Raw genomic sequence first — 19,036 nt, forward strand, 5'->3', positions numbered from 1 at the left:
TTATTTCAGTAAAGTAATGTAGGCTACAGTAGGTGTGTCAGTAAGTCACAGACAAGATAAGGGAAATGTTGGTTTACCATAAAGATTATAGACACTAGAATGCATCATTATTCCTGTTGATGTTATTAAACAGCCTCCCCAGAAGAACATGCCAATCTGATCCAGGTTCAGTCTTGCCATTCTGGCAAACAAGAGTAAATCGTCAGTATTACTGCCGACGGCTGGTCTCAGATCAGCACACACCTACATCAGCCCACCCCTATTTGGGGATGGAATGTTAGGGATTCTAAGATTGACACTTGTAGGGAACCAATGAGATGTCGAGTTTACGCTTCGTGGCCAATGGTAGACGTCCAGTACTTTGTACTATAACTTTTACTGAGGCCAGAAGCTCGAGCCAGCGGGGCTTGCACCTTACTTTTTCACGCCGAGCTCTGGAAATCATGCTTGTAAAGTGCGAAAACATCCGGGATGCTGTGAAGTCTCTTATTGCCGGTTTCTGGATCACTTTTAGCGTCTGTTCCGTAGGTGTTCACGGCCAGGAGGGTGAGAAAAAACGATTTTCTTTACGCTTTTGATAAGATAAAGAATGAGACGCCAGACTTAATTTATAACACCTTGTTAGCTATAAGGCTACTATGAATATGCTACTAACACTATTACTAGTCATTATCACAATAGCTAATAACAGATACATTGCAATAATGATTAGTAGTGACTGTTTTAGAGCATTGTTGTGACAAGCACCAATGACCAACAGGTTTTAACACAACCCTTGCATTTTACCTGAGCTAACCTTGGTCCCTTTCATTGACACTGCTGTCTATTACATTTTCAACATCAACAACTATTCTGCTAACTGATACCAGCATTATAGGCCTGTTCTCGGTGACATGTCCTAACAGTTATATGTTCTTCTGTCAATTCTACTTTTACACTATGAACCACTAGAGTAGATTTCTATAGCTTAAGTTTACTATGTATGTTTTTTTAAGTTGCAAAACTCTTTATTTTAAATTAAAGTAGGCTCAAAGGTAGATGTGATGTCATGGTAGCATTCTTTACATACTCTTCCCTTGTGCATGTTTACCTAATGACTCCAGCTAGCTTACCAGTTCTTTTTTTCAAATTAGCAGTCCAGTCCATGTGCAGTATGAATCATAATGACCATAAACACACAGACAAACACAAACGCATGTTACTGATACACAGACTGTGACTAGCGCTCAGCAATACCACAAATCTGTTTTTGTTGATGTTCGTCTGTCTCTGGGGCTTTGGTTTCCTCACATCGGAAGATGATTAAGTCCTGCAACAATTACTTATTCTGAATCACTTTTCTGGCAAGTATGCAAAGAGCTTTTGTGGGGCCAGGGTAAAAGGTTAAAAATCTCAGCTGTTGTAACGTTGTGATTGACACACAAGACAGGCTAGCCGCTAAGGCAAGGTAGTGACAGGTAGCACAGGTGAACATCCTCTCTGCTAGTGTGGACCTGTAAAGACCTGCCAGCAAAGCCTCAAGTGGAAAAACAATGTTGCCGGGCTGCTTTTGATTTACTGTCTGCTCTCCATGCCACCCTGTCTGACTTACAGTTTTCTGTACTTCACCTTACGAATGTTCTAAACGGTCATGAACACATATCCCTCGCTGTGTGGGACTATAAACAGTCCTAGGTGACAGGGTTGAGTGAGCAGGGGAAGATTACCGGCCACCCAGAACTTCCCCTGCCCTGCGGCCCCCCACCGGAAGGTGACAGATCCACACTCTGTTGTTCATGGTTACAGAGTGTTGCTGTGGCATTTCCAGGGAATCCTTTGGGGACCTGAGGTGGGACAATAACATCCTACGGTTTATGGCATTAGGAGCCAAACTGAGGGAAGTAGGGTAGCTACTGGTGTGTGTGTGTGTGTGTGTGTGTGTGTGTGTGTGTGTGTGTGTGTGTGTGTGTGTGTGTGTGTGTGTGTGTGTGTTGTGTGTTGTGTGTGTGTGTGTGTGTGTGTGTGTGTGTGTGTGTGTGTGTGTGTGTGTGTGTGTGTGTGTGTGTGTGTGTGTGTGTTGTGTGTGTGTGTGTGTGTGTGTGTGTGTGTGTGTGTGTGTGTGTGTGTGTGTGTGTGTGTGTGTGTGTGTGTGTGTGTGTGTGTGTGTGTGTGTGTGTGTGTGTTGTGTGTGTGTGTGTGTGTGTGTGTGTGTGTGTGTGTGTGTGTGTGTGTGTGTGTGTGTGTGTGTGTGTGTGTGTGTGTGTGTGTGTGTGTGTGTGTGTGTGTGTGTGTGTGTGTGTGTGTGTGTGTGTGTGTGTGTGTGTGTGTGTGTGTGTGTGTGTGTGTGTGTGTGTGTGTGTGTGTGTGTGTGTGTGTGTGTGTCAGGGTGACTGGAAGGTTATCCTCCTGTTTCCCCTCAACACATTTGCAGGATCCTTATAAGGACGACTAGGACAGGGGTGAGCTGTAGGCTTGGATGGACCCTGGAGCCTTTTTGAAGTTTTGACCATTCTTGGAACACGTCATTACTTGACATTTTGCGGCTGAGTTTTGAGACTGCCTCCCCCACACCACTTATCTCTTTATGACCACTGTGGAAATTGACTCACTTATTTTTTTGTGACCCTCAGAGAGGTTAGAAGATCTAAATATTTGTGTGTTCAGTTCTCGGTAAAGCGTTGGTCACAGCAACCGCAGGTTAGAGGATGTTATAAAACAACAATACAAGAAAAACAGTATTCAAAAGGAAAGTAGTGCATGAATAAATTAAATAAATACTTACATTTTTTGCCTAGCTTTTCTGTTAAAAACAGCATTTCGTTGTATACAGCAAAACATATTTTTGTACTTAAATCCAGTGTACAGGACTTGTGTTGGAGTACTTCCCCAGACAGTGTCTCACGAGAGTATAAACATGCCCCGGTCTGCTGAGCATGTTCACACGAGATTATTATTCATCTGAAATAGTACATTAACAAAGCCCTTAATATTTTGGGATTCTGTGTATTTATTTAGGGAATTAAGGGCCAGACTGTGTGTGGTTTTGTGATTTTAGCTTTACTTAAGCGTGTGCTGCTCAGCTTTGACCAGCACACACATTCAAAATGTAGACGTATCATTTATAAAATACTTTGATAATCATCCACTCTTGACAGTACCCCGTACAACTAAAGCAATAAGTCAATCAAAATGAATAATAGGCAAAACTTTTGATAATCAGTTGCTATTTTAAAGTCATGTGAATAAAAATGAGGAAAAGGTCAATAATTCACTACTTCCAGCTGGTTTCAACTTTCCTTAAAATAGGTGCAATTCTTAACTTTTCCTGACATTGATTATCTTAATGACTTATTGAGATACATCTGTTATGACATTTAATTTTTTTGAAAAATGTAATGAATCTGTCCCTATACTTGTCCTAATGTTGGATTTACTTTTTGAACTAGTGTCTCTCTCTTGCCACAGCTTCCTTATGTATTCATCTATTTATTTGTCCAGGTAATGGCTGTGGACATTCCCTTCTGGGCACAGAGTCGGGCACATTGGCCTCTCAGAACTACCCGGGAACGTACCCCAGTAACACCTGGTGTGAATGGAGGCTGCGGGTGCCAGAGGGGCGCACGCTGCGGCTGCTGTTTGGGGATTTCGACATCGAGAGCAGTCCAGACTGCAGGAATGGCTCTCTGGTCATCACAGACAAGAGCGGAGAGCTCACTCTGGGTAAGCTTGTTCACCGCTGATTGGATATGGCACTTTTTTTTTAAGCTTCGCCGGTAGATGTCTGATCCCTGTGTCTACAGACTACTGTCTCCTGTGTCGATTATTTCCTGAAACACCTGCTTATAGACTTTTAATGTTCCATGTCTTTATTACTGATGTCCTCCCAGCGTGATTGTGGATCCACACAGAGCATGCCATTCTTTTGACACATTGACAGAAGAGGCAAACCCAATTTCCCAACAGACGCATGCCCGTTCTTCAACCAGGTGTATCAAGTCGTGTCTCGAGGGCATGAATATTTGACAAGACACCAAAATAAAGGCTGAGAGATTCAGAGAGAGAAATTATCTGCTGTGCTGCCTTTGTGTTTTATTATCGGATTCCTGATACCTGGCTCATGATTTTCATGTAGTTTTCTCAGACGGAGAGCTGTTCTTACATGCATCTACAAGGCTCTGCTCTTCATTAAACTGTCGTGTCTGTATGGGAGGCAAACATGGCAGGAAGCCACGAGGGGAATTAGACTGACTAGTGAAAGGAAATGCTTTATTTCCCAGTAGGGTCCTTATCAAAATATTATCAGACACTTATAAAAACCATCTGTGCCTGTCATTGCCAAAAACAAACATTTAAAGTTTAGAGTTGTGGTGTTGAATTTCCCCAAGCCATTACATTACAGCCTGTTCAGATGCTGCTGTTTGCATATGGAAGCAAATAAGAGACAGAATGATTTGAATGTTGTCAGACACCGAATTTATAGCATTGAAATATTTTACTTTGAACACCATGTTTCTGATTTTTTTTATTCCGAATTTACCTATGTGAAATTCAAATCTGAAATATCTTGATACGCAATTTAAAAAGCTGAATTTCAATGTATGTTGTTCAGTGTTCACAAATTCAGATCTCAAAATTCAAGTTTTAATATTTCAAACTAAATATATTCAGGTTGCTCAAATTCGAATGATCAAATTCAGATCTAACATTTCAAGTAAAACAAATGTTAATGGTCAAATTCGGTGCTTCGAATTCGACGTCCAAAATTTCGAGGGCGCAGCGTTCTCTTTCTATACTAAACCAATTTCACAAAGTTGTTGTCTCTCTAACACCCGTCCACACGGCAGCGTGCGTTGCTTCAACGGAGACGCTTCCCATTCACTTTGAATGGGGTGACGTCAGGCTTTGCCGAACTGCATTGTGGTTCCGTCGCTTTGCCTCCGTTGCTCGCTTCAAAAGTTGAGAAAAGTTCAACTTTTCAAGCTTTGACGGAAGTGTCAGCCAATCAAATCATATGCCAGTACAAGCGCTAGCCAATCAAACCGCGTGCTTGTGTGTCCGGGGCGGGAGATTAATGTGATTGGCTGTTGGTCGTGCGCCAGACACGCCCACCGGCAAGCTTCAACGCACGCTGCCGTGTGGACGTACTGTTACCTGGACACTAGCTCTCATGCCTTTATTGGTTAGAGCTCCAACACATTGTACGTGATAAGGGGCGGGACATCAGACAAGCGGTTGACCAATCACAACAGAGCCGGCCAGCTAACCAATCAGAGCAGACTGGGCTCTGGTTTCAGACAGAGGGTGAAAAGAGCTGCTGCAGCATGAGAAAAATAAAGAGCTTTTTTTACACAAAAGCATGTAAACAGGTCACATTAGCCGCACACAATACAAATGTGAATCGGAAAACTACAATATTAGAGCCTTCTGTAAATGATCTACATCTGTTGATAAATGCTGAAAAAGGGACTAACTGTATTGCACCAGGATGTAGTTTGCTGTTTGTATCTGTGTTTATGTTATTTTACAAATGTAGTTTATGTCTCTGCGTTCCCAGGTCCAGTGTGTGGGAAGCTCGATGCATCACAGAAGAATGTGACACTTAAAAGCAATGAAGTGACGATAACCTTCAAGTCAGGCCCTCATCGCTCCGGGCGAGGGTTCCTCCTGTCCTATGCCACTGACCAGTATCCAGGTAACACATCTGTTTATTATGAAGCCAATAGACCTGACCTGTTTGGCAGTACTCAGACAAGGGAACTGCAACACAAAGTGCTTCCCCTTACACGCACTATAAATTAAACACTAAATAAATAAATAAGCATTTACTAGGAATAAAAACAGGAACTTAAGATACGCTGTTATAAATCTCAATATACAGTGAGGAAACACCAGTCAGGGTTAGACATAGATAAAAACATGGACTTGGTATATATCTACATATACCAAGCAGAAAAACAGATTGAATTATTAAATAATTAGGCCAATACAAGTTATACATAACTAAAAAGTTTAAATACAATTCATTAGGCAAATTAAATACAGAGCTCAATTCAAAGCTAGACTAGGTAAAGACCATGATGCAACTTGATCAAACCATCCGCGGTGACAAATATCATGACTGCCATCAAATATCATGACGCCATCACCATCACTAAACCTGTCCACAGACATCTGAACACACTCCTTCCTCAGACCACGCCCATCCTCAATGACCCTCATTTTCTTCAATTAGTACTGTTCTAGCTTAGCATGTGGAGCTCAACTTTACACATGCCTGATTTATAACGAGTCGGATTTCTCAGCTTTGCTCATTTACAAGTTGACACTGGTGTAATTATATCACCAATGTCCGTGTGAATATGTGTCCTTGTGTAGTGTGTGCGTTGTGCGTTTGTAAGTTGTGAGTCACTTCTTATTGGCATTCAGCCTCCATGGCTGTCTTTGCTCTGGCCTGTTTGCTCATAGAGCTGGAGGAGACTCCTTCTCTCACGCTGAATGGAGAGAGGCCTCTGGCTTCAGTCTGTCTCTTGGAGGGGCTAGGTTTTTTATTTTCCCTCCCCCTCCTCTTCATCGGACCATTAACACTACAAGCCCGCTACCATCCCATGTTTTTTGCAACCCATAGGCTGTTGATTTATCAGTTATAAACACCACATATTATTACTCTCTCTACTAATGCAACAGATTATTGTAATGTGTACAGACACATGTTTTAACGTCTCTTGATTTTCTCATTAAATTAGAAAAGTCACATTTCTTTATGTGTATCATGTTAATGATCATGTGGACTTGTTTGGTCTGAATGTTAGTTTATAGTTAGAGATCATTTCCTTTCCCCTGTATGAAGTTATCCGTACTGTACAGTATGTATCATCATTTCCTGTTTGTCCCGAGTTGTTTATGAATCCCTCAGTGTCTGGAGCTAAGCCCATGCTCAGACATACAAACCACTGTCTGTTAATTGTGATCACACGAGGCCCATCCACTGTACTCGTGAACTGTGACGGAGTCAGAAACAAAGGGCTTAGTCACATCCACAGCCATGATCCCCTAATATAGCACCCGTGCAGCCTGCTAGAACCGTCTCACACTGAGTCCGTCTGTGCGTGGTGGACAATTATGTAAGCCTAAATTACTGGATCCCACAACATACTATTCCAGTCCACCAATACATATTTAGGCGATGTTTTCTAAGTTCTCAGGAGTGTTCATTTGAATATATCTATGTCTGTTTTGCTGTTGCAGATCTAATTTCCTGTTTGAAACGAGGATCTCATTCTAGCACACATCTTTTGAGGTAACCTTTACATTTCCCTTAATAGATTGTGTTTTAGTAGATCAGTGATATGTTTCTCACGTGTTATTCTGTTGCTTCTCAGTGTGTACTGCCCCGCTGGATGTAAGGATGTCACAGGGGATGTTTGGGGAAACTCGGAAAAGGGTTACAGAGATGTAAGTAAACCACATTTATATATATATATATGAGGGGGAAAAAAATGAGCCCAAGTTATTAATGAACTTCATGTCCCCCTCTGCTTTAGACCTCAGTCCTGTGCAAGACTGCAGTCCATGCTGGAGCTGCGTCTGACACTCTGGGAGGGCGAGTCACTGTGAACCGAGGGAGGAGTCTTACACTTTATGAATCAACCTTTTCCAATGGAATCCTTTCAAAAACGTGTGTCTACTGTTATTGTACTCAAAATGAGATATTGCTGTAATGTTAAACTGGCTGTTATGAAGCTCAAAATGAGTTAATGCTTGATTTCACATGGATGCACTGACCTTTTCAACTGTTCTCTTTGACAGGGGATCATTATCTGAAAAGAAGTTGCTCTTCAGTCAAGGTATGACATGACATTTATCACTTTTTGCTGTTAGAATTTTCCAAAGGCACACCAAGTATTTCTGCGAATTTTAACCCATTTGCTACAAGCTACACATTGTTTACATTCCTGCAGTCAAATGTTCAAGTCATGCTGTCATATTTTATTGTTTTATCCAAGTGATTTTACAAAATGAACTTCTTGATTCATCACAGTGAAAACTAGTCTGCAAACAAATGCTCTGCAGTGAAGAACTCATGATTCGTAGTCAATTATGTTTATCTAAAAACACTCTGGGTTAAATAATGAATTACTTTTATTTATTAATATTTTCCTCTGCTTCCCAAACAGAATGCAACAACATCCTGAGTGTCTCCGGTTTAAATGCCTCATCTTTCTGGGATAAAAACAGTCGAGAGCACACACTGTTCTGGTCCTCATCAAACATGATTTCTAGCCATGAGTCCCTGCTCTGGGCAGCGGACGGTAACGACCCGAACCCATGGGTGGAGCTGGGGCTGAGTGATAGAAGCACCATCACAGGTACAAATGTTTGAATGAAATAATCAGTGCAAAATATGTTTATTAAAACATCTGAATGCGAAGCTCTTTGGAAGATATGTCTGCCGATATTTTTTATTTTAACAAATTCCATGAAAAATAACGATTTTTCTGTTCAACTGAAGCCTGGTTAGCAGGATGTTATTGTTCTGTGTCAATGACTTCCGTTGTTGTCCTACAATAATTAAAAACACATCAATGGTTGACTTCCCTAAGTCATATATACATGGCAACAGTCATTAATTATTAGTCAACCCCACATATACTTTCCCAGTGCAGTAATACAAAATATGTATTCACCTCACTGTTCCCCAACAAACACACTATTGTTTACTATTTGAATAATGTTTGATAGGAAAATGTATTGTGGAAATATTCGTGATTTTTCAAAAAGTGGAACTTTATATTTGTGACCTGTTTCTGTCAGTAGTAGTAACCAATATGCTTGGAGACATTGCAACATATGAAGGTTAAATGAAGGTTACATGCACACCAAGCCTTAATTAGTAACATTCTTCCAAAATTGTAGCTTACTACATCGCTCTCTTTTACACTATTTTCAACACTTGCTTTTCTTGTACCCACACAATGTACTGCTCACCATCAAAATCAGCAAATAAAGTCCCGAAGCTAAACTATCCATGGTTACTTCTCTCTGTCCGCTGCCAACATTCTCTTTATTGAAAATGTTTAGAGCCTGACCTTATTGATGGAACAGAAAACAAATCAGTAAAAAACAGAGTCTTTTCATTCAGTGGCCTTTTTCAGACAAGGTGGAGAAGTCTTAAAAGTACTGAGAGCACAACACACGTGCTGTTTTCATGGGAGATGGATACTTTAAATGTTTCCGTTGGCTAAAATGTTTACAAAAATGTGTTTTTTGATATTGGATATTTTGTGGTATGTTTTATCTCATGCAAGGTTGTGTTCTGATTCTTTAGGAATAATAACAACGGGATCAAACGAATACTACATAGAATCCTTCAGTCTTTTTTTCAGCAAGGACAGGAAAACTTGGAAGCTTTACAAAGGTGCTCTCAGCAAAGAAAAAAAGGTATGCCTTGTACCATGCTCACCTAAATGGTTGGTACTGAACTGAGTCTGTACTCCAGGCTTCCTGCTGTTCTCTGTCAATAAGTAACTTACTGGTTGGTCCCCAGGTGTTTCAGGCCTACACTGACGGCCATCACAGAGTCCTCAACAGTTTCTTCCCTCCTGTGTTGGCTCGGTTTGTCCGGCTGCAGCCGCTGAGCTGGCAGGGGCGCGCTTCCGTTCAGGTGCAGGTCCTGGGCTGTCCCGTTGCCAAGGCCACCCCAAGGTCACGCCCACCTGCTGGTGTGTATTACTACTTATCAAGAACCAGCTATCACATGAGCTCTCTAAGCTGTGTGAGGTTGTGTCTGATTTTCTACTATCCTACTTTTACAGCAGAATCTCCACCCATCAAAGTTAATATGGGCACACCGCGGCCCACCCTCCCCCCGACCCCCACAGAGGGCCCAGTGTTAGTGGAGACAAGACTAAGTATGTACATGTATCATTTTTTTATTTCACATGTGTACAATTCAAATACACGCCAGTCTAGTTAAGAAGAAAATACATCAGATAAGTAAAAACAATGTTATACGTTCTTCTCCCACTCCACATTGTGTACATTGCAATAAAAGGCATTCCTTGCTCTCCCTTATACAACTGTTTACTCACTCGGACACTTGTGTCCCTGCAGGCTCCAGCCAGCCGGTGATAGTGGCCGTGGGAGTGGTGCTGGGGCTGATAATGTGCGGCAGTTGTTTGATGGCTGGGGTCTGGTGGAAGCGAAGGTACTGTATTTTAAAACCGTTGACATTTTTCACAGTTATCTTATTTCATACTCAGTTTGCAAACTCTCTGACCGAAATGGATTTATAACACATAGAATAATGTCACTACTTATGAACCTGTTTCAGGTGGAGGGAGTCTTTTTTAGGCTTGCATAATCACAATTTGAAGAAATCAGTCCAAACATTTGGTTAATAGGGGGGTTTTTCATATCAATGATATTTATTTGTTTCACACATGGGAAAACACTAGTCCCAAATGCCCAAAGACAATATTTAGTATGATAAGAAAATGGCCGTATCTGAGAAACTACTGCGAATACAATCAAGTATTAAGTATATAAGCTCATAACAAGTTGAATATACTTAGTCAAAATATAAAAATATCATATTAAAATGCATTTAATAAACACAATGTTTGCATTTTCTTCTTTTACTATAAATAAAAGTGTGAGTTTTCATGGTATCTAAGTTGTACTGTGAGATTCTTCCCCAAATAGTCCGTGACGGATTTCTAGACAGTTTTCTTACCATACTACTATATAGATTGGGCACAAATGGACACTCGAGTAGTCAGGGACTGTATGTGCAATACTTTAACTATTGTTTTTATCTTTTTCACCTAATAGGAAAAAGGATTCACAGCTGAAGTACTCCTTACCCACCAGTAAGTTAGTTGCTCTTCTAATAATTATTATTATTTTAAACTTCCTTTAAAAGCCTCTAACTGTGTGTTTGTGTGTCTAGCAGGTTGTCAGAGTTTCCAGGCTAAGAGTCTCTCCTGCCCGCAATCAGAGCTCATCTCTTACCCTCTGGAGAGAAACGTCCATGATGCTCTACCTAGCCCTCCTCTTAATGGTGAGAATTCATAGGAAAACGTTTTATTTCTCAACAGAAGGCGGCAGTGTGTCAGTAAAACGCCTTGCTATTATCAGCTAGCTGCTTCCTTTTTGCCAGTCTTTCCATCGCCTTTTCATCGTTTATTATTGATCTCAAGTGGTGATCTCTGCCATCTTTCCTCCACTAACAGTCTCTGGCCTCAGTGGTCAGTTTGACAGCAAACAGCTCTCTCCACGGGCCGTCCATTCTTTCCCCCGGCTCAGCCTATCACCCAGATGCAGTATAAACATTCCTTTCTTTGGTCCACAGAGCCTTTCTGAAAGAGACCCTTTAATTGGAGCTTGATAAATGGCGCTCAGCTCCCCCCCCTCCCTTACCACCACCAGTCCCCCTCTCTGCCTCCCCCGTCCCCTCCCCCAGCGAGGGGGCACTTCACTGAGAGGTCCAGCGATAAACAGGACACAGGGTCAAAGCTAAGACAATCAAAGCCCTCACTGAGGCCCGCCTCATTAAAATAGCTGCAGCTCTGAGGCTCCCTGGGCTCTTGAGTAGGGGTCTAGGCCTCCCACACCATAGCCCCTAAGCCCGGGCAGAGAGCAGGGTCTGGTCACACTGTCGGCCCCCGTCCCTGTGATTAGAGGACACATTGTCGGTGGCCAAGTAGCTCAGACAGAGGCGCAAAACTGGCCAAGTGTGGGACTGCCACTGAGAAGAAGATTAGCATTTCCCAGGAAGTGCGGCGTAATATGCAAATAAGCAATTCATTCAAACGTTTTTCCCATCAAGACAGGATTATGCTATGCAACAAAGTGAGTTTTCAAACCCATTTAATGAGGTATAAGTGGGGATTCTCCAATATGTTATGATTACTGATATTTCCTGCCTATATTGGCTGATATGCATTTTCTATTGGAGTCTTGAAGATAAAGAAATGCCAGTTTGAAATGTGCAGACGTTAATTATTGACCTTAGTAAGGCATACATTGAAAAACCTTCAATCTTATGGTTTACTTATTTACTATCCTGAGGTTTGGGAGAAGTAGTAAAACCTTCAGTTGTGTTAATGAACAATTACAGGCCCATATCAAAACCTACCATTTCTAGGTAAAATCATTGAAAAAGTTGTTTTTCAACAGTTGAGTAATTTTTTGCATTTAAATAGTTGTTTCGATGTGTTCCAGTCAGGCTTCCGTCCAAACCACAGCACTGAGACTGCTCTTGTAAAGGTCTTCAATGACATCCACTTAAACACAGACAGTGGCAGAACTTCAGTGTTAGTATTATTAGATCTCAGTGCTGCGTTTGACACTGTTGACCACAACATATTACTAGACCGACTGGAAAACTGGGTGGGACTTTCGGAAACAGTTCTAAATTGGTTTGAATCCTACTTAAAGGACAGAAAAAACTTTGTTTCTATAGGTAAATACACATCTGAGTTGACAAATATGACATGTGGGGTTCCTCAAGGCTCCATCTTGAGGCCTCTTCTCTTTAACATCTACATGCTACCACTGGCTCAGATAGTGAAAAACAACAAAATAAGTTACCATAGCTATGCAGATGACACATACATTTACATAACAATTTCACCAGGAGACTATGCTCCAATTCAAACACTGAGTAAGTGCATTGAACAAATCAATGACTGGATGTGTCAGAACTTTCTCCAATTAAACAAAGATAAAACTGAGGTAATGGTTTTTGGAGCCAAGTCAGAACGTATAAAAGTTAGCGCTGAGCTTCAGTCTGCAATGTTCAAAACAACAGATAAAGCCAGAAATCTAGGTGTAGTCATGGACTCTGACCTGAGTTTCAACAGTCACATTAAAACAGTTACTAAATCAGGCTATTATCACCTAAAGAACATATCTAGGATTAAAAGACTAATGTCACAGCAGGATTTGGAAAAACTTGTCCATGCTTTTATCTTCAGTAGACTGGACTACTGTAATGGTGTCTTCACAGGTCTCACTAAAAAATATATTAGAAAGCTGCAGCTAATTCAGAACGCCGCTGCTCGAGTCCTCACTAACACTAAGAAAGTGGATCACACGTGTGTGTTGGAGGAGGGGCTCTGTAAGGAAGTGGCAGATTTGTTCCGGCTGTGTATTTTCAAATTCTAGCGCACTCGAGCTGGTTTCTCCAAAATGACCTACCCCACCTTTAAGTAAATATTGCTACAAAGTAAAAAATGTATAAAACAAACAAATATCGGATACATTTGTCTCCGTTTCAGTGATTTAGGCAACATTTAGCTTTTATGTACAGTTAGATAAGACTATTGATTCCACTCTAATATCTTCCTGTTTTATATTCACACAAGGATGCAGCCAGTAGCTTAGCACAAAAAATGGAAACAGGGGCTAACAGCTAGCTAAGTTCTGTCCAACAGTAACGGAGCGTCCACACTACAGCTTCAAAAAAAGCTTGGAGCTGGGCGTGTCTGAAGCTTGGGGATTTTATTCAAGCAACGCGACCAACAACCAATCACATGAATCTCCCGCCCCCGACCTACAAAGCAAAAACCCCCGGGGATTTTATGGGAGCAATATATATATAAACTCCCCAAACAGGCGAAAACCTACCAGTTTCACCCACTGTCTCTGCCCTCCATGCCTGGTTCCTCCGGTTTATATCCCGGTAGGTGAAGAGGGTCTGGTCATACAAAACCGGGTGATTTGCTACGGCGATAATTAGTTTCTCCTCCATCTTTTTTTTAAATATAGAAATGAACGACGGGATATCTCTCCCAGCTTAGACGCGGTTTGATTGGCTATGGCTTGAGCTGTCAGATTTTCCGAAACGGGATTTGATTGGCTGGCGCTGGCTACTCCGGCGTCTCCGGCGGAGACGGACCGCTATGCTACCCACAATTCAGTTCGGCGAAAAAGCGAGGCAATGTGACGTCACCCCATTCAAAGTGAATGGGCAGATTGAAGCTGTCGACGCTGTAGTGTGGACGGGCCGTAACAACATCCACATCTCTCCAATATACACTGATACATTTTTTTATGTTTCTGATGTTTCCCATGACAATGTTTGTCGCATCCCAAATTAATAGAAATTAAAATATCCTTTTATATCCATCCAGACTATGCAGAGCCTGCTGTTGCTGCTATTGGACAGAAGATCGGGTCTACATTCAGACCCTCCTCAGACGAAGGCTACACCACGCCCTTCGCCTTCAACCATTATGACACTCCTGTCAACCTGCCGGAGTACGCCGAGCCCCTCCCCCCAGAGCCAGAGTACGCCACCCCGTTCAGTGAGCAGATCACCGAGTGCAGCCTTCTGGCTCACAGCCATACACACACACCTCTCACACCAGCACCCAGCACTGGCCCCAGGACGTCTCCCAGCCGCTCTCAGTACGACTGCCCCTCACACAGGGTGCTGTCCAACGGCTACTGCACTCCGGCCCTGCATGCCAACGGCCCCCGGCCCGTCAGTGTGGTGTACGCTGAGCCAAAGTCATGTGACACTTTACTACAGAAGCCCACATATGAAGAGCCTTTGTGAGCTCAGACATGGAAGAAAAAAGACTCTTCTGAGCTAAACCGTGATCTGGAGTGGACACTAAGATGGACAGTGTTGTCCAGAGAGAACTCATGCTGACAGAGCTGAACTTCCTGTGAGGGATGTATCCGAAGCTGGGAAGTCACTTAGGAGCACAATGCACATACAAGGGTGCACAAAGATCTGAGAACCATATGCAAACAAATATTTCCTTCCTGGAAGTATGTTGCGGAAGTATACCGTGATGCACAAAGAAAACGCAGGCTCAGTGGCGTCGCACTCAGAGATATTGAAATGTTTAATCACCAGCTGCACTTTCAGAAAACACATACAGCAATGTCTGCCTCAGTGTGTTTAACAGGTTAATGCAAACAGAGTGAATTGATTATGTTACTTGTTCTCACTAAACATAGTATTCACAATGTATGATTTGTACATGTTTTGCAAAAGAAACAGCATTTAAGAAGCACTGTAAATGGAACACTAACAGTGGTTCATATTGTTGCTCTGATGAAGAATAACCACTAGAGGGCTCCCTTGAGCTTTAAACAGTAATGAGTTGTTTTACTCATCCACTGTTTCTCACTCCTCAGATATGTGTCCTCCATTTATAAACATAAATAGTAACAAACATATTATTTGTTTAAATAAATGCTTTTAGTATAACACAGAAAGGCACAACAACCCTGTGTCCTGACACACAACCTTAACATAAACAGTTCCAATATGTGGCCTTGTTTTTTGTCACTACAGTAATTTCATTTGACTTAACTCTGTGCTTCCTGCTTTCATTGTCTATGCCATGATGCCAAGATGTGTTCAAAGGAAAACACAGGTCTTAAACAGATAGAATTACTAAGGAACATTTAAATAAACCGATATGTCGACGCTGTTGTTCACTCTTAGTGAAAAAGAAGAAGATAGAAATGTGTCCTTTCTCCTATCCAAAGGGTTTTTATATAATAAGGGTAAGGGGACCGTGGAAGTTTGCCATTATATGTGAAAATGTAAATAAAAGAACCTCATATGTTATATCATTTTTTTGAAATTATTTTACACGTTTTGCGCTGTCACATTTCATAATGAATTGGCTTACCTCTACCACTGCTGAATAAGGCACAATAAAAAGAAAACTGTTAAGGGGAAAAACATTTCCGTAGTTGACCTGGTGTGTGATTACAGTATCAAGGTTATTTTAAAAATAGACATGAAACAAGCAACTGGATACCTCCAATGGGATCCAACGGTTTAAGGTTTGAACAAGATAATTGAACTTCTGAATTTAAGATCTACAAAATATTTGATTCAATCAGTTTTGGTTTTACAAATGAAATTAAACATCTTAATTTAGGTCTGAAAAATATGTAGTGCTATACTGTATATAACAAAGACTTTTCAAATGTAAAAGTCCGATACTTAACTATATCGCAAACATAATTCCAACACTTGTTTTTAAGAACTATTCACTCTAATGGTTGGATGTTGTTAGCCTGTTGTAATGTACCACTGTTAGGGACCCTCTTGTTTGTGCTCATCTCTACCCCCCGCCCCTCCTCCTCCCTCCCTTCAGAGGAGTAATGCATTAGAGTCTGGTGTCTGTTCCTGGACGGGGCGTCCTTAAAGCGCAGGCCACAGTCTTCACATGCGTACAGAAGCCCCCCTCTGCTGGTGCCTGGGTTTGTTTTCCCTGACTGAGATTTGCTCTCATTACCAGGATGAGCAACGGCAGAAACAGGACATTCTCTGGGATTTGTTTGTGAGTTTGTATCCAGACTGTTGGGTGTATTTAGCCCAGGAAAAGTCCTGGGGCGCCCAGGTTGACAACTACGACCTGCTGGACCTCGATCTACATCTCCAGCTCCTCCGTGTTGGGGGGCCAGCCCGTGGACTGTGCGGTGGTGGAAGCGGATCCCGGAGCGGTTGGAGAAGCCTTTGCCGCAGAAGCTGCAGATGAAGGGTCTCTCCCCTGTGTGGATGCGCATATGGGTCTTAAGAGCTCCTGACTGGGTGAAACATTTCCCGCACTGGCTACAGCAGTAAGGCTTCTCTCCTGTGTGTGTCCTCTGATGGGCCCGGACCCCTGCAAGATGGGGAAACCCCCTGCTACAAAATCCACAGGAATACGGCCTTTCGCCTGTGTGAATCCGCCTGTGGATCTTCAGAGCCCCCGACTGGCTAAAACTCTTCCCGCAGTCCGAGCAGGAGTATGGCCGGGCGCCCGTGTGCACGTTGAGGTGGATACGGAGATTGCTGTGGGAGTTGAAGGCTCTGCCACACTCTGTGCAGAGGAAGCCGGATTGTTTGTGGGCGTGCTCAGAGCACTGGTGCTGCAGCAACTGGGACGGTCTGGAGAAAGAGGCAGAGCAGTGCATGCAGGGATGCAGCGACAACATGCTCGTAGGCGCCCGTCCTATTTCTTCTTGTTGCTGAGTGTGTGTTTGTCTGTGCTGGTGGGGGCAGGGGGGGGAAGAGCGCTGGCAAGGCAAGCAGGGGAAGGGGCCGGAGAGCTGAGGGCAAGGTAAACAAGACGCTATAGGACAGTGGTTGTGATGAAAGGGATGATAGCTGTGAGGAAAACGGGAGTCAGTGCCTTCCTGGTGGCTCAGTATGTGGGTACAGGTTTGCGGGCGATGGCAACACAAGCAGGGAAACAAGGAGGGGTGGGACACGGGGCCCAAAGACCCTCTGGAAGGAGGAGTCTGGTCCGGGCTGTGAGTGTCTGCCCCCTCCGCCTGTGGCCGGCTGGACCCCCTGGTCTCCAGATCAGGTGTGGTGCTGCTGGGTTCACTGCTGAGGCTCATTGGAGCAGTCCTGCGGAGGTCTTTGGGGGGGCATACTGCATTAGAGCGTGGGGGTGAGGACATGGATTGTCCAGGTTTTAAAGTATCAGAGGAAGAAGGAGAAGTGGAGTATGGGCAGCCAGGACAGGTGCATGTGTTACGCACATCTGGACGTATAAAGAAATATGAATTACAATATAATAAACGCAAGAACATTATAGAAACCATAATTTTGAGCTCTTACCTTCTCTTCTGTCTTTGGCCGGCTCTATCTTCCTCTGTGATGCCCCAGACTGGAGCTGTCTGCTGGGCTCTGATTCTGACTTGTCCTGGGCAGATGGAGGTTGTTGTGGAGGTACAAGTGAAGCATCTTTGAACTGTAGACCCTCACCTCCACCAGCAGTTGCAGCAGCAACGCCCCATGCTGTGGTAAGCACATCTGGTTGATCCTTCAAGAAGTTTCCAGATGTGATAAGGTCACCAATGAACTGATGCATCTCCATCCAGGAGCACGGAGCACGCTGCAAGAAGTACAAGGCACAGCTGAGAGTCTGAATGCATTTTCAAGATTCAAGGCTTTATTGTCATGTGCACATTAGCTACAGTGTAGATATGGCAATGAAAAACTTAAGTCACAGGCTCCTCCAATAGTGCAACATGAATATAGGACATATAACAAATAAAACAGATACATTTAGTGTATAGATAACCAAAAGTACAACTGATTGTGCATTGACAAAGATGTATGTTGCTTAACTTTAGCTGAAACACAAGTTCCTCTCAAATGGACTGACGGGGTCTACTTACAATGTCGCTACACTTATTATTCATTTGTCCATGAATATAAACAAACGGTGTTGTCGTCCTCGGATGTACAGCTTAGCTTAAAACAACGATTTCCATATATCACACACTGAGGTTCAATGAAGGCCTAATAAAATGCACTTCTGTTTTCATATGATAACTTATCTACCGTAGCCTCCTCCCGTTTAAATCACCATTACAAACATCGCGTCACTCGGCAGCAGACTTTGTATATCCGGGTTCTTTAATCATGTGACGCGAGTTGGAGTCTTTCCATTTTTGTATTAAACAATAAATGTTCACGAGACAAAATAAACACTGATTGAATATGTAATATATTATTAATAATATTAACCACGAAGGTATTTAATCACAATAGATCAAACTACCAAATAAATCGTTATTCCAATAACATTTAGTACTAGTACTACTACTAAGTATTACAGGTAAGATGAAACAGGAACGAGGAATTTAGATCCACCGGTTAGCATCTATGAGTCTGGCAATTGGCAAAAACCATGAAGGTAAACTTGTTTATTTTTTAGATATGATCAAAGTAAAATCTGCAGACAGATATATTCAATAATCCGAATATCCGGAATAAAAAAAAGATAGAGCTCTAAAAGTTCCAAAAGGTAAGTTTTGAATTTGTGTTTGCCTCGTCTCAATCTCTATCTAGGTTGAAGATAAAATATTCAAGATAAAGGTGAGCCCTAGTAAAAGACTTACCTGACGCTGTGGATGTAGCGTCAGGTACAGGTGGATGCTGTCTTCCTGTTTAATGAGTGACACAAGGATGTCAATCAATCAATGTTTATTTATATAGCCCAATATCACAAATGTTACATTTGTCTCAGTGGACTTTACAGTTTGTACAAAATATCAGTATGACAATATGACACCCTCTGTCCTT

The 19,036-nt window shown here is 42.4% G+C and overlaps 2 protein-coding genes across 4 annotated transcripts; one reads left to right on the forward strand and one right to left on the reverse strand.

Moving 5' to 3' along the window:
* Positions 1-370: 370 nt before the first annotated feature.
* Positions 371-15,571, forward strand: si:dkey-34d22.1 (discoidin, CUB and LCCL domain-containing protein 1). 3 transcript variants are annotated; one of them, XM_034228128.1, is made up of 15 exons: positions 371-546; positions 3,478-3,699; positions 5,534-5,671; positions 7,225-7,276; positions 7,359-7,431; positions 7,521-7,654; positions 7,786-7,823; positions 8,154-8,345; positions 9,305-9,417; positions 9,524-9,698; positions 9,792-9,887; positions 10,090-10,183; positions 10,810-10,847; positions 10,928-11,038; positions 14,115-15,571. In XM_034228128.1, the coding sequence occupies exons 1-15, from the start codon at positions 444-446 to the stop codon at positions 14,540-14,542; spliced, it is 2,007 nt and encodes a 668-aa protein (XP_034084019.1). In that variant the 5' UTR covers positions 371-443; the 3' UTR covers positions 14,543-15,571. The 3 variants fall into 3 exon arrangements, with proteins under 3 accessions (XP_034084019.1, XP_034084021.1, XP_034084022.1); XM_034228130.1 differs by having other exon boundaries at positions 10,931-11,038; XM_034228131.1 differs by having other exon boundaries at positions 9,795-9,887; positions 14,115-14,542.
* si:ch211-79k12.2 (uncharacterized protein LOC568844 homolog) lies at positions 14,820-18,418 on the reverse strand. Its single transcript, XM_034228132.1, has 3 exons — positions 18,127-18,418; positions 17,564-17,840; positions 14,820-17,486 (listed from the first exon to the last, which is right to left on the reverse strand). Exons 1-3 carry the CDS (start codon positions 18,148-18,150, stop codon positions 16,003-16,005), a joined length of 1,785 nt encoding a protein of 594 aa, XP_034084023.1. The 5' UTR covers positions 18,151-18,418; the 3' UTR covers positions 14,820-16,002.
* Positions 18,419-19,036: the final 618 nt, after the last annotated feature.

Source organism: Gymnodraco acuticeps, unplaced genomic scaffold (genome assembly GCF_902827175.1).
Source record: "Gymnodraco acuticeps unplaced genomic scaffold, fGymAcu1.1, whole genome shotgun sequence".
Taxonomy (NCBI): Eukaryota; Metazoa; Chordata; class Actinopteri; order Perciformes; family Bathydraconidae; genus Gymnodraco; species Gymnodraco acuticeps.